Source organism: Trichoderma evansii (genome assembly GCF_050947405.1).
Source record: "Trichoderma evansii strain SZMC 28006 chromosome Unknown GGI43scaffold_8, whole genome shotgun sequence".
In the NCBI taxonomy this organism is placed as follows: domain Eukaryota; kingdom Fungi; phylum Ascomycota; class Sordariomycetes; order Hypocreales; family Hypocreaceae; genus Trichoderma; species Trichoderma evansii.
Window position 1 is genome coordinate 1063991 of NW_028145198.1, and position 13214 is coordinate 1077204.

Genomic DNA, 13214 nt, shown 5'->3' on the forward strand with positions numbered 1-13214 from the left:
TCATTCGAGAACAAAACTGAAAGAAAAAAAAAACTCCTTCCAAACCTCATAAATCTGAATATGGATGAACAGAGACCCAGCGGCATCGGCAACTCTCATCTCGCCCCACCTCAGCCTTGCGGGCCCGGCAGTCACCAGCCACAACTAGCCACACACAATGCGCTCTACCACAGTAGTCAGCAGCGCCAATTCGGGAGAGCGACCCTTTCACAAGCCTCCTCCGCGTGCAGCATCAATGTACACTTTTTGCTAATTAAACGCAGCCGCCTCAGCCTCGTTTGACTGTTTTTGCAACATTCTTCCTCAAAAGCTTTACGGGAATAAAAGAAAACAAGCTTAATTCACTTCTTTATTTACAAATCAATTACTTCCGCTTTTTTTTTTTCTTTACAAGTTCTGCTTTTGCCCTGGGCAAATTATATGCTGCGGCCCGACAAGTTCGAATCTCCGTTTGATTGCGCGCGCGCTGGGAGTGGTGTTGGTGACTGCAAAGTGGGAGAGTCGCATCTTTGCCTCGCCGAGTTTGAAGCAGGTAAGCCATCGCATCGCCGTCTTCAAGTCTCAAGACTCTTCCTCTTACCCATCTTGTATTATTAATCCAGCTTTGCTAACCCAATGGCTCTAGCTTGCCTGACGAAAAGACAAGTCAAAAGGTGGCTGTCCCTCGGTTCAACACCATCCATTACCATCATCACATCCATCACACGCTCCGGGACCTTGCCTCCATCTACCCCTCCATCTAATTCTCCGACTTCGACTCTCGGAATCCCGACCGATATACCCTCTATATTCCCACCTACGACCTCTTGCTCGCTCTAATATCAAAAGCGCGCGCCATCGGTCGCTGCCTCGCTTACAAACCACTGCGCATCACATTCACACAATCATCATGTCGCAGAGGCCGTCTACACCAGTCAAAGTGCCATCATCGGCGGCAAACTATACCCCCGCGACATTAGATCCCGACTTGCGATCGCAGATAAACACAATCCTGCTAAAGGACGGGCATATTACAAAGTCAGTTGCCGTCACTCCTCCACACGCAGGAGACTCCATCCCGACAACAGCCGCTAACCTACCTGTCTAGAATCCAAGAAGCCCTCCTCCACGCGCTCAACTCCAACTCCTCCAACTGGCCCACCACCATCCAGAATCACGCCCTGGCCCTCCTCCGCTCTGGCGAAATCACCACATACCCAGCTCTCCTCAGCCGCGTCCTCGAGGACGTCCGCGAAGGCCAGCCCTCCTCAACATCCAGCGCAAACGGCAAATCAGCCGCCACAACTAACGGCAACGGCGACACCAAGAAAGCCAACGGCACAACAGCCCCCGACAAACTCCCCCTCGCCATCCCCACGTCCGTAATAGAAGAGGCCCTGAGGATCACAAGAGAATGCCTCGACTCTGTGTGCGAAATCGAGGAAAAGGGCAGCGGCTAGAAATCTTCCCCCTCTCCTCCTTTTCTTCCTCTTTCTCTTTCTCCTTCTCCTCCTCTTCCTCCTCTATCTCTTTCTCGTCACTCCTCTCCGCCAAAGACACTTGGCTCATCTCCAACAATTGCTACAACTGCGAAGACACCGCGCCTGGGGCTTTTTAAGACAAGTCGCACGCCGTCGGAGTAAAATTTAATCGCTTCTCTTTCTTTTCTTTTGGTTCTTCCTCTGCTCTTTGCTGTTTGTTTTGGTCGATTATTTTTGTGGTATAGATAAGGGGGGATGCGAGATGGATTATTGGGGATATAGCTTCTTTTCTTTGTACTTCTTCTGCTCCCCTTTTGGGACGAGCGGCAAGGAGATTGTATGTGGCTTTTTGGGAGCGTATGGTGCATTATATGAATTTGAGCTATGGGGGCGCATATGAAGTGTCTCGAGACGCCTACGGGGTGGAAATACCATACAGACCACCGCAGCTTTATATAAATTTTTATCAGTCATATTAGCATTACAAAAAATTTGCTTTCTTGGTCAGCAGACTGAATAGTTCATCTCCGAAGATTTCCTATAGTTCTGTCGGTTTATCGATGATTGAATTATGGGAACACTAAAGTATATTATTCACTCCACAGCGGGCATTAAAATTTGTTTAAATGGAATCAATTGCACTCTTCTATCAAGCTAACGTAACTTATTCTGGTGTTTTCAGATCCCAGTGTTCCCATCCCTTAATCTGTTACATATCAAAATGTCCTGAGAATGTCTTAGTGGCCGAGCGCCATGTTCTGAATTGGCCTAACTCCGGCCATCCTCTACTACCTTCCTGAGCCGAAATAGTATATCATATGATACCGTGTTGGGCTTCTACCCGACCAACTTGTGCTGATAGATGCAGATGTAGGAAGGAGGCCTTTTATTGTTTTCTTAAATTACAAGGGGATTCGGGGAATTATTTCTTCCTTTGCCTTCTGCCATCGTACTTTAGTCGTAAAGATCATCATCGTTGCCTGCATCACCGAAAGAGTTGCCAGCGTCACCGGTGGCACCAGCCTCAGCTCCGTCAGGGAACTTGAAGTAGGCACCAGGACCAGCATTCTTCATCTGCTGTGCGAAGGCCTCGTATCTTCGGATCTCCACATCGCTGACGGAACGACGAGCCATCTGCATGGCCTCCTCGAAGTGAGCCCTAGTCAGCTCGGGAACAGGGTCCTCGGCATCTTCATCGACATCCATGTTGTCTCCAGCAGCCTCGCGGGCCTTGGTGCGCTCAATGTCAAGTGAGATGGACTCCTTGATGGCAATCTTGACGGCACGCTGGGTGATGAATCCCAGATCGGCACCAGAGAAGCCGTGTGTCTTGGCAGCGATGTAGCCAAGATCGATATCACCAGCGACAGGGGTCTTGCGCAGCTGAGCCTTGAGGATACCAAGACGGCCAGGCTCATCAGGAAGGGGCACATAGATGAGCGAATCCAGACGGCCAGGACGGCAAAGAGCAGGGTCAAGCTGCTCAGGTCTGTTGGTAGCACCAATGACGAAAACGTTCTTCTTTGAGGTCATACCGTCCATCTCTGTTAAAGTTGTTAGCGCAAATGATCATACATTATCTAGGTTTTGTAGGTTGCGGGAAACTTACCAGTCAGAAGCTGGTTAACAACACGGTCGGAAGCACCGCCAGCATCACCGACAGAGCCACCACGAGCCTTGGCAATGGAATCCAACTCGTCGAGGAAAACAACGCAAGGAGCGGCCGCTCGGGCCTTGTCGAAAATATCTCTGATGTTGCTTTCAGATTCACCGAACCACATGCTGAGAAGTTCGGGTCCCTTGACGGAGATGAAGTTGGCAGCGCACTCGTTGGCGACGGCCTTGGCCAACATCGTCTTACCAGTACCAGGAGGTCCATAGAACAGAACACCTCTGGACGGGGAGAGACCAAACTTGAGGAACTTCTCGGGGTGGTCGACGGGGTACTGGACACTCTCTCGGAGATCCTGCTTGACCTCCTCGAGACCACCAATATCTTCCCAGCGGACGTTGGGGACTTCGACGACGGCAACCTCGCGAAGAGCAGAGGGGTTGGACACGCCGAGAGCGAATCGGAAGTTCTCCATAGTGACGCCTAGAGAATCCAAGACTTCAGCGTCGATGGTGTCCTCATCGAGATCGATAAGGTCCATCTTCTCACGAATCTGCTGCATGGCGGCCTCGGAGCAGAGAGCAGCAACATCAGAACCGACGTAACCGTGGGTCTCGGCAGCAATTTGCTCCAGGTCGACATCATCGCCCAGCTTCATGTTCTTGGTGTGGATCTGGAGAATCTCCAGACGGCCAGTTGGGTCGGGGATACCAATGTCCACCTCACGGTCGAAACGACCGAATCGTCGCAGAGCCGGGTCAATGGAGTTGGGTCGGTTGGTGGCGGCCATGACGACAACGTTGGAACGAGCCTTCATACCGTCCATGAGGGTAAGGAGCTGGGAGACGACACGACGCTCAACTTCACCGTTGGTCTTCTCACGCTTGGGAGCGATGGAATCGATTTCATCGATGAAGATGATGGCGGGTGAGTTCTTCTCGGCTTCCTCAAAGGCTTTTCTCAGATTGGACTCAGACTCTCCGGCCATTTTGGACATGATCTCAGGACCATTGATGAGGAAGAAGAAAGCGCCAGTCTCGTTGGCAACAGCACGAGCCATGAGCGTCTTACCGGTACCGGGAGGACCGTAAAGCAAGACACCACGGGGCGGCTTGATACCAATTGACTTGAAAAGCTGAGGGTGTCGGAGAGGAAGCTCAACCATTTCTCGGATCTGAGCCATCTGCTTGCGGCATCCACCAATGTCGTCATAGCCGACCTCGTTCAGGTTGTTCTCTTCCTCCTCTCGCTGGATAGGCTCGCCCTCACAGTGAATGACGGTATCCTGAGCGACGATACCGTATTCCGGAGGATCCACCTCGACAACCTTGAATTCAACTTGCCTCATACCACCACGTACGATAAACAAGTCTCCTTGCTTAACTGGTCTGTAGGCTTCGCGGAAGTATGGGGCGAGGAAAACGTCGAATAGTGAGCCAGTAAGGCCCTCGACGGTGTCGGCAATAGGCAGCACAGCGATTCGCTTGGCCTATTCTATGGTTAGATATACTACAGTACCAATTCGACAGTATCAAGGAGACTCACATATTTGATATCGGGACAAGGGGAGATGGTAATCACGTCACCATGCTTGACTCTGAGGTTGTGGCGGACAACACGGTTGATTCTAGCGCTTCCCTCATCCAGATCGTCGTCGGCGAGGACGATCAGGACCGTCTCCTTTCTCTTCTTGCCTCGTACAAGGACGGTGTCACCGCGGAAGAGCTGGAGGGCGTCCATGGTAGCCTCGGACAGGGCGATAATGCTGTTGTCATCATTGACGGCATCGGTAACCCTGGTTTCTGTTAGAATATAGTTGGTTTTCTGTATCCGGGAGTGAATGCCTACATCAGCTGGTTGGGCTTCTTCTTCTTCTTGAGAATGGCAGTGGCGGTGTCATCTTCCTGTCATAAAGTTAGCTTCCCCGCCCTGGATATCTAAGCATGGTGGGCTGAACGAACGTGCTTGATCTCCGCACCGGAGGGGTCGCTGTGAGATGGTTAGATGCTTCTAGCTTCTCGATAATCATGCCAGGATGGCCTCCAGATGGGATCACATACGTCAAGTTGACCTTCTTCTTGTGCTCTTCAGGCTGAGAAGCCATGGTGTCTAATGACGACTGAGTTCACGGCGATGTGGGGGGGATTATGACGGAAACAGAGCCGGGGTTCGTGGAAGTCGAGAAGAAAACAAAATGCGAAAGTGCTTCCTCCTCAACAGTGGTCTATGGGAGAAGGAGGAAAAGGATTCGATCTCGAATTTGGATTCGGGGAGGATGATATGGAGGAGAGAAAGTCCAGCGGCGAAAGCTAGAGGTGTCCGGAGTGTTCCTCAGAGATCTGGCACACACCTGACGGCCTAAAGGCACCCGGCAGAGGGGCACGGGCCAATGACAGCGCGCGCTGCCCTGAGCGGAGCGGAATATCAATGATGCTCGGGCGCTGCGCTGCGCTACGGCGGTCGTTTGTCACTGCGAGGCTGCAGCTCGCCCAACAGAGTGGAATCTTCTGCCGCCTTCCACTGAAAAGCCGCCAGGCAACTGGGGACGCGCAACCGGCACTCTGCTGCAGCCAGCTCCTGATAGCGCGTACGATAACCAGCTGTAGCCTGGCGAAATGGTTTATTAAGCAGAGCACGTTCAGGACACTTCTACGTGTTGCCACAGCAGGCAGCTATTTGCCCCTTGATACAATCTAAAGCAGTGGTAAAAAGAATTGGCTATAGTGAATTTGCATTTATTTTTTTCTGGTATTGCCGCATCGTGGCAAGCATAGGACAAAGCCATTCAATACCTTGATGGCTTCACCTCACCAGCGTATTCTCGATGAAGTCATACCACTAGGGTACAGTAGTTCCACTTAGTAAACTAACCCTTGACAGCTCCATTCACCTGTGCATCTCTGCAGCAGTACTGTACAGGCAGGTATGCAAGCAGCAGACATACGTTACTCTCATATAGCTATTATCCTTGGTGATTTCTGCCTTCTCTTTTCTCAGAGATTGTAGAACATTTATCAACGTCAAAACGCCAGTCTATTCAATGCTGCTTTTGCTACTTATTATTTTCATTGCTGCGGGCGATATAACTTCGTTGCTCGCCCTGTATTCCAAACTTCTCTTTTTAGCCACGAAATCCATGTCACCCCTCAAAAGTATTGCGCTCAAATACTTACACCAAGCATCCACCCAGTGTACGCGATCGCATTTGCGTATTAGCCAATACCAAGGTATCATAGAATACAAATTCCGGATCCCCCAGTCGCTTATATGTCGCTTGTAGCATACCCGATATCGCCTACCCTAAAACGCAACACGTTGGATCCGACCTCTGTTGTGGGTGGTTTGGAGTAAAGTTAAACTCTAGATACGCATAGACATGGATTTGCCGAGCTTATTTGGAGCGCGTAGGGGTCGGTAATCGTTTGAGGCTTCTTTAAACTTCCTATTCATTCTCAAATGTATTGTTGAGATAGTTGACAAACGACTCCCGCAGCGCTTCGGCAGCCATGTTCGTCACCTTCTCCAGCCCAATACCCCCTCTATTCAGTCCCATAAACGCCCTCCGATGTCTCTGCAGCTCTGGCAAGCCAACCTTTCTCGCCGCTGGCAGCTCAATAACGAGATCTTTCTTGCCACCAGTACCAAGGGGCACTTTCACCTCTCCGCCACCATCGTCGCCTTGCTGATCCAAAACTCGCTTCACAATGTCTTGTGTTTCACGATCGAGTACGTATAAGTAATCGCCACTCGCATCGCGCCCGCGTGGCTCTGTAGCCTGGTTTGGCTTGATAATTTTGCGGCCGTCTCCAGCAATCGCCTCCCAGAGAGAGTCGAATGTTCTCTTCAGTTGTTCCTCATCATCTTCCCAAATGACTGTAAACAGAGGGCTATCCCAGCGAGTCATGGGATTAGGCTCTTCGTGGCGGAAGACAAGATTCTCCCAGTTTGCTGGCTCATACGCCTCTGTAGTGTCGCTTGGTGCATCACTTGGTGCATCGCTTCCCTCCTGTTCGATAGCAGCTTGATCTCGTTTTAGCCTGTCTTCGTTGACCTGTTGTGCGCGCTCCTTAGAGCATCCAATCTGCAATATGCAGCTCGGAGTTCGGACGGCTTTCGCCTCACAGTGCAGCTGGTACCGCCAGCCCTTAATGTAGTTCAGGCCATCCAAAATAACAATGTCTTTGTCGCTCAGAACTCGTTTTACAGCCCCATAGATGGCTGCTCTGGCATTCTTTTCGCTCGCATTTGCTGATCTTGCGTGCACTGGCACGGTAGAGAGATCGTATACTGTTCGTGATATCGAAAGCGAGTCATCTGATATCAAATGCAACCGGTACTTCGTTCCGGCTGTGCGGGCGGTAAGATAGTCATGTAGTTGCTTCGCCCGCGTCGATTTGCCCGACGTTGGCAGGCCCGTGAGAATGATGAGCTATAGAGAAAACCATGACGACCATGTTAAAATGGGAACCCCTCTCTTGCAACATATGGTGGCGTGGTGATGCGCGCGCAAAACTACGCAGCGAGTAACGTACGTACCGGCATCTTGTTGCCGAATTCAAGGACAATCTATCCTTGGTATTCTTCTTGATGCTGTCGCAAGCATGTGGGTGGAAAGGATTTTGTGTGGCGGTACAAGTGCTCTAGCTTAGTGCAATTTTTGGCGGTGCGAATGAGAGGCGCCGAGCGACGTCACTGCGAAATCTTTGCCGATGACAGACGCCATCCCATTCGGTACATACTTTGCGCTGCCCTTAGGAAAATGGCCCATCCATACTAAAAATCCGCTTAGTGTATATTGAGGGTAAAAGAATATATTTCACAATGATTAGGATTATGTTGCTCTGACTCTGTCCTTGACGAAGGTGGTCGAAGGTACAAAATAAGCGAGATCACGAACGGAATTTGTGTCCAAGATTTGTTATAATAGATCGCAAGAAATGATGATCAGCAAAATAGGCGAAAGGGGGGAAAAAATCTAGATAGCGTATAGATGGTGGTACGGGGAAGAGAAATGGAGGCGTATATGGTATATGTTAGTGTTTTATGATAATATATTCTTTGATGTCGGACAATATGATAACCTCCTTAGCCGAATCGCTGGTAAGTCGTTCATGGTTCGCTTTGACCGCAAAATCTTTTTAACTGCGGGGATATCTAGTAGTTGAATCTCGGTTATAGGATAATGCTAGATTCAGTTTTGCTCTACTATCATATGCCGGGCATATCCTTGCAAAGCCACCTCAGCTGGTCTCATTGAATGCAAGCTGAGGAGGCACAGGTTCAAGATAGCCTCACTAGCGCTCTCCTAGGGATGCCCCAAGACCACGAGGCTTCGTAAACAAGCATTTCGTCCTGGCAAATGGAAACGATTTCCGCGTATTCTCGGGTACGCCGCCCAGCATCAACGAGCCAAAGAGAGTCGAGAAAACAGCCAAATAGGAAAATATACGCGGCTGAGGCAGCCGCCTCTGAAAATGACTTCCTATTTCGAGCAAGCCATTCGAGGGTTCGCTGCCACTCTGGCGCATGGCAAGCTCCCCAGTGCACCGCCCCAACGCGCCAGCCGCAGCCGTTTACAGCGCTCTAGCTCTGAAAACGTCCATCCATTCGAGCAACAAAAGCCGGTGCCCGTGCTAGCTAGTCCCGACTGCCGATTAAGTGGATCGCGGCAAGCTGATAAGGCGCGATAAGGATCAAAAGCCACCAGGGGTAATGGAGATGGCGCTATTCCATATCAGGTAAACGTTTCGAGTCAACCAATGGGCGTTGGCGGTTCCTGGAACTTACGAATCCCCCAAACCTATTGCTGCTCCTTTCGAGGCGTTGACGACGACGACGACTCATTAAAAGTTTTGAGTGGAGGGGGGCTGGCGAAGGATGTGGTTGAGTGCTGTCAGCCTAACGAAATCGTTACGTTTTATGCGTATGGGGAAGGCTAAATAGTTCCAATGAAAAATTTATATAACTTGAGCGCGCTTCACTTCGTTGCTGAGAATAACACTTGGACCATTATCACTTTACTCAACTCCCAATAGACTCAAGCGACATCTTTCCTCTACCTTAGAAAAGAAGAAGATTGCAATATTTATTCTTATCTATTAAGCTTGTTTTGCCTACAACCTTTCGCTACCTCAACTCACATTCCTCTCCACTTCGGTTTTTGACTCCGACTTACACGTGCGCAAGCACCCTCTCAACACCACAATGGGCCGCCCTCTTCAAACATACGACGACATTGCCATCGCCGAACTCACATTCTACATATTCGCACTAGGAGGAGGCATCTTCCTCTGCCTCAAGCATGGCTTCACAAGGAACGCCGGCTTTCGAGCCCTTGTCCTCCTCTCTCTCGCTCGAATCATTGGTGCCTCCTTTCGACTGGCAACCATTTCATCTCCCGACAACATTAGTCTTTACATTGGCTGGATGACGCTCAACGGCATTGGTCTTGCTCCTCTTATCATGCTTGCTATTGGTCTTCTGAATCGCGTCTTCGAGTCCATCCAACAACGAAAGGGCAGCGTCATCATCAGGCCTCAGTACCAGAAGTTTGTTGAGCTTCTCATGTTGCTTGCCATCATCCTCCTCATTGTCGGCGGTACTGAGTCCAACTTCACCATCACCGATGGCAAGCCAAAGGTCGACTATTCCACCATCAGCCACGCCGCCGAGGGTATCTTGATCGCAATCGCAGCCCTCCTGACCCTTGCCATCTTCCTTGCCATCATTAACCAGAAATACGTCGGTGTGGGCGAGCACCGCATCATCTTCACCGTGGCTGTTTGCTTCCCATTCATCCTGGTTCGCCTCACCTACTCCGCTATCCTCATCTTTGGCGGCATTACTTCCACTCCTTGGCTCTACCTGGGCCTGTCCTCTCTTATGGAGATGATCGTCACGCTGTTCTCTGAAGTTCTTGGATTCAGCTTGGACAAGGCAAACCCGCAGCCAGTTCCTCGAAACGAAGAAGAGGGACAAGCTTTTAGCAGTAAGTAGGATAACTGCTTTCGAGGGGCCTTCAATGGGGGGGATGTTTTCAGTATGGGTTACTAAGGACGAACAAAGGTTACAATAGGGTCAGCGCAGAACGGGATTGGGATTATTAAAGTAATAAATACTCTCTTGAGATTTATGTCGAAACATAGCGATACCTATACAGAGTTTAGACCGTTTTCATTCTTTTCACAAAAGAATCATTGTTTTTTAGAATATATTAGTTCTTTATTCTCTTTAATTCTCATTGGCTCCGTTATCCAAAATTTATCATAGTCGTCCAGATATAACCGAAACTCTATGTGGTATATGTGCATATCCAAAAAGGAAAAACTTCCTTGAAGCAGAAAAAGAAGCCTTAAATGCTACTTGTACATTAAAATTTAGCAGCATCGTCGCATTAGTATTGTTATCATCCCCAAGATCCACTTTACATAACCGTACAGCAAGCCTTTTCCAACTTGCGCAGGAGAAGGGGAAGGAGACCATCGTCGAACTCGTCCTCCTGCTGCTGCTGCTGCTGCTGCTGGTGATGTTGCTGTTGCTGTTGGTGCTGCTGTTGGTGTGGAGGTCGGTGCTGGCCACCATGCTGCTGCTGTTCGTGATGTGGCTGGTATCCCTGGTCCTGACCACCGCCATATCCGCCATGCTGCGGCGGGATAGGGTCTCCGCCCTGGAGATTGATGTATATCCTTCCAGCATTATCCTCTGTGCTATACTTGAGTCCCAGCTCGCGACATAGTTCCTCCACCTTGGGCTTGAGCTTCTGGACGTGGTTGGCCGAGTGGTTGCCCTTGCCGACAATAGCGTGCAAGTGCGCCTGGCCACGAGCCTGGTCTGCGCGGATGCGCTGTTCGAGAATGCGCTCCGCCTCTTCGACGAATTGGCCGTGCAGGTCGATGCTATCGGCGTCGACACGGCCAGGGGCGTTGTTCTCACGGAAGATGTAGTCGGACGCCTGGTGGTTGTATTCCTTCATCTTGGCATCGTGAGCCTTGCCCTGGTTGGACAATTCCTTTGCTCTGGCACCGTCGCCATCCTCGTACGCGCGCTTCGACTAAAAGGCCCCCCAAAAAAGCACGTCAGTTTACAGTCGATCTCTTTCGCAACCAGCGTTTGATGTGTTGCTGGGTAGAGAGGAAGGGCCGCACGGTCGATGGTTCAACGTACACGTTCGTAGCAATCGCCACGCTTCTGGGCTTCGGCGCGGGCCATGTCGCGAAGATGGTCATACTCGCGCTCTACTTCGGGGTTCTCCTCGTGGTGGAAGGCTATCCTCTGGTCAGCCACTGCGAGAATCGGGCTGGGCCACCAGCAAACTTACCACGACTGCCCAATTGCGTCATAGGAATCGACATTTTGCTATTTGTGTAGAGAAGCAGATCCTTTGGAGGTTCGAATACACTCGATTCAGAGATTCAGGACACGAGCGACACAGCGCAGACGAAAAGCGCCGTGGTCAAGAGCAAAACTCGGTGGTTGGAAGCTTGGCGCTTGGAGATTTTGGGAGGCCAATTGAATTGGCGGTGCCTGGCTTTGTTGGCGCCGGCGAGTCGGCTTGAACCCGGGCCAACCATATCTGAGGGATCTGGCGCATTACAGATCGGCGCCTCCACTGACAGCGCAGCATTCTATAAGCTTACTGCGTTTATTTTTACAAGTACGATTGGTCAAGCTAGATATTTTTTCAACAAGACCAAACATATGAAGGTTATTTGACCACGTCGTCATAATATTGGTGACGTGCTTAAGTTACATGTATATATTTGCTATCTTGGGCTTACTAGGATTGTGCAGCTGCAAAACCTAGCTGCAAACACAAATATACGCCCAATTGAATTATGTTAGATCTATAAATTATTGTGAAAATGCTTTTGCATCAGTTGGAGAGCAACACATGAAGCACTTAGAATCATCACCTATGTGTGTAAAGTTCATACGCGATCTGAATGTTAGCCAAATGAGGGCCATTTGTATCTCCCTTTCAGCTCCCTTTCAGCTTCCAGCTTCAGGTTATTTCAACCTTCTTCAGCCAATTTTATTCCAAAATTACCCATAATTCTGTATATGAGAGAACCATCCTGTTATTTCATGTTATTTAGTAACTTTGATAAGTCAATGGTTTGTTGAGCTTTGCTGTTTACACGCACCTAGTTACTATGCCATGAAATGTCCAGCAGCAGCCGATAGATCCCTGTGTGGAGATTGCTGCTACATTTGCACGTGTTAGATGCAGTAACAAGTCTCTCAATGCTACAGCATGTCTGTCTCATCACATTAGAATTACCTTGTCGTATTCTGCCCTTCCATCGACGCGCTTGCAGCCATCGCCTTGCATGCTCCCCACGTGTGTACCCTAATATCTCCGTCCAGCATTCGGCTAAAATCCCCAGAAGCTCTTGTCCCCTAAACAGAAATTGAGTGGTCTCCAGATAGAGATTGCGTCTAAATATTCGTCCCTAATACGATAGTTCCATCGAACCAGCCTACAATGGGATTCGCCGCCTCGAAGCCATGTGTTAATCCCTGCTTGGCTAGCAATCTGGTGAATGCACCAGCGACGCCCATCTCATGCTAGCTAGCAACCGGCCAGGGCCCGCAGCGGTGATAATGGAGAATTACAAGTACGGGCTTGGCGCAGGGCGATGAAATTAAAGAAAAATTAGTATTGTTATTAGTAGTAGTAGCACTGTAGTACGGAGTAACAGCAGCTATTTTGGCGATTCCTGGAGAAGCCCGTCGTAATCAAACACATCTGCCGTTCCGTTACTTTGACAACCTCACATCTACCCTACCTAAGGTTCTAAAGGGGCTGCACGCTGCGGTCGGTTCTGTCTCTTCCATGCTTGTTCGGAGAAGTCCATACATGCACGGTGCAGTCTCATTTCAGAACTATTAATATCTTGAAACCGAATCAGATGGGCGCATCGACCAGCTATCCACGTGGATGTAACTCTGCAGATGCGCCGGAGGGTTCGAGATGAGCTGAAGAAGGCGAGATGAGCGTTTCGGTATAGGGAAGCAAACAAGCGGTGTAGAGGTTAATTATTCTAGGCTTATACGCAATGTCTGAGAAGCGTTTGATTGTTTTGTCATTTACTACAACCCGTACTATGACGTTGATTCCATACATGTAGGCACGCCAGGGT

At 49.8% G+C, this 13214-nt stretch overlaps 6 protein-coding genes across 6 annotated transcripts; 3 read left to right on the top strand and 3 right to left on the bottom strand.

Annotated features, from left to right (window-relative positions):
• Window positions 1–248: 248 nt before the first annotated feature.
• On the top strand, window positions 249–2047 carry GGI43DRAFT_403730 (uncharacterized protein). Its single transcript, XM_083205821.1, has 3 exons — window positions 249–532; window positions 626–1017; window positions 1088–2047. The coding sequence occupies exons 2-3, from the start codon at window positions 890–892 to the stop codon at window positions 1437–1439; spliced, it is 480 nt and encodes a 159-aa protein (XP_083061389.1). The 5' UTR covers window positions 249–532; window positions 626–889; the 3' UTR covers window positions 1440–2047.
• Window positions 2048–2077: 30 nt separating this feature from the next.
• GGI43DRAFT_403731 (AAA family ATPase CDC48) lies at window positions 2078–5454 on the bottom strand. Its single transcript, XM_083205822.1, has 6 exons — window positions 5133–5454; window positions 5034–5061; window positions 4921–4976; window positions 4618–4867; window positions 3070–4561; window positions 2078–3004 (listed from the first exon to the last, which is right to left on the bottom strand). Exons 1-6 carry the CDS (start codon window positions 5174–5176, stop codon window positions 2415–2417), a joined length of 2460 nt encoding a protein of 819 aa, XP_083061390.1. The 5' UTR covers window positions 5177–5454; the 3' UTR covers window positions 2078–2414.
• Window positions 5455–5985: 531 nt separating this feature from the next.
• Window positions 5986–6469, top strand: GGI43DRAFT_365181 (uncharacterized protein). The gene is made up of 2 exons (XM_083202447.1): window positions 5986–6299; window positions 6353–6469. The coding sequence occupies exons 1-2, from the start codon at window positions 6113–6115 to the stop codon at window positions 6421–6423; spliced, it is 258 nt and encodes an 85-aa protein (XP_083061391.1). The 5' UTR covers window positions 5986–6112; the 3' UTR covers window positions 6424–6469.
• GGI43DRAFT_365172 (chromatin associated protein KTI12) lies at window positions 6162–7990 on the bottom strand. Its single transcript, XM_083202446.1, has 3 exons — window positions 7609–7990; window positions 6246–7501; window positions 6162–6184 (listed from the first exon to the last, which is right to left on the bottom strand). Exons 1-2 carry the CDS (start codon window positions 7612–7614, stop codon window positions 6515–6517), a joined length of 993 nt encoding a protein of 330 aa, XP_083061392.1. The 5' UTR covers window positions 7615–7990; the 3' UTR covers window positions 6162–6184; window positions 6246–6514.
• A 1011-nt stretch (window positions 7991–9001) lies between these two features.
• Window positions 9002–10224, top strand: GGI43DRAFT_403738 (uncharacterized protein). Its single transcript, XM_083205823.1, has one exon. It carries the CDS (start codon window positions 9277–9279, stop codon window positions 10066–10068), a length of 792 nt encoding a protein of 263 aa, XP_083061393.1. The 5' UTR covers window positions 9002–9276; the 3' UTR covers window positions 10069–10224.
• On the bottom strand, window positions 10169–11570 carry GGI43DRAFT_365192 (Smr domain-containing protein). The gene is made up of 3 exons (XM_083202448.1): window positions 11390–11570; window positions 11236–11336; window positions 10169–11122 (listed from the first exon to the last, which is right to left on the bottom strand). Exons 1-3 carry the CDS (start codon window positions 11421–11423, stop codon window positions 10496–10498), a joined length of 762 nt encoding a protein of 253 aa, XP_083061394.1. The 5' UTR covers window positions 11424–11570; the 3' UTR covers window positions 10169–10495.
• Between the last annotated feature and the right edge of the window lie 1644 nt (window positions 11571–13214).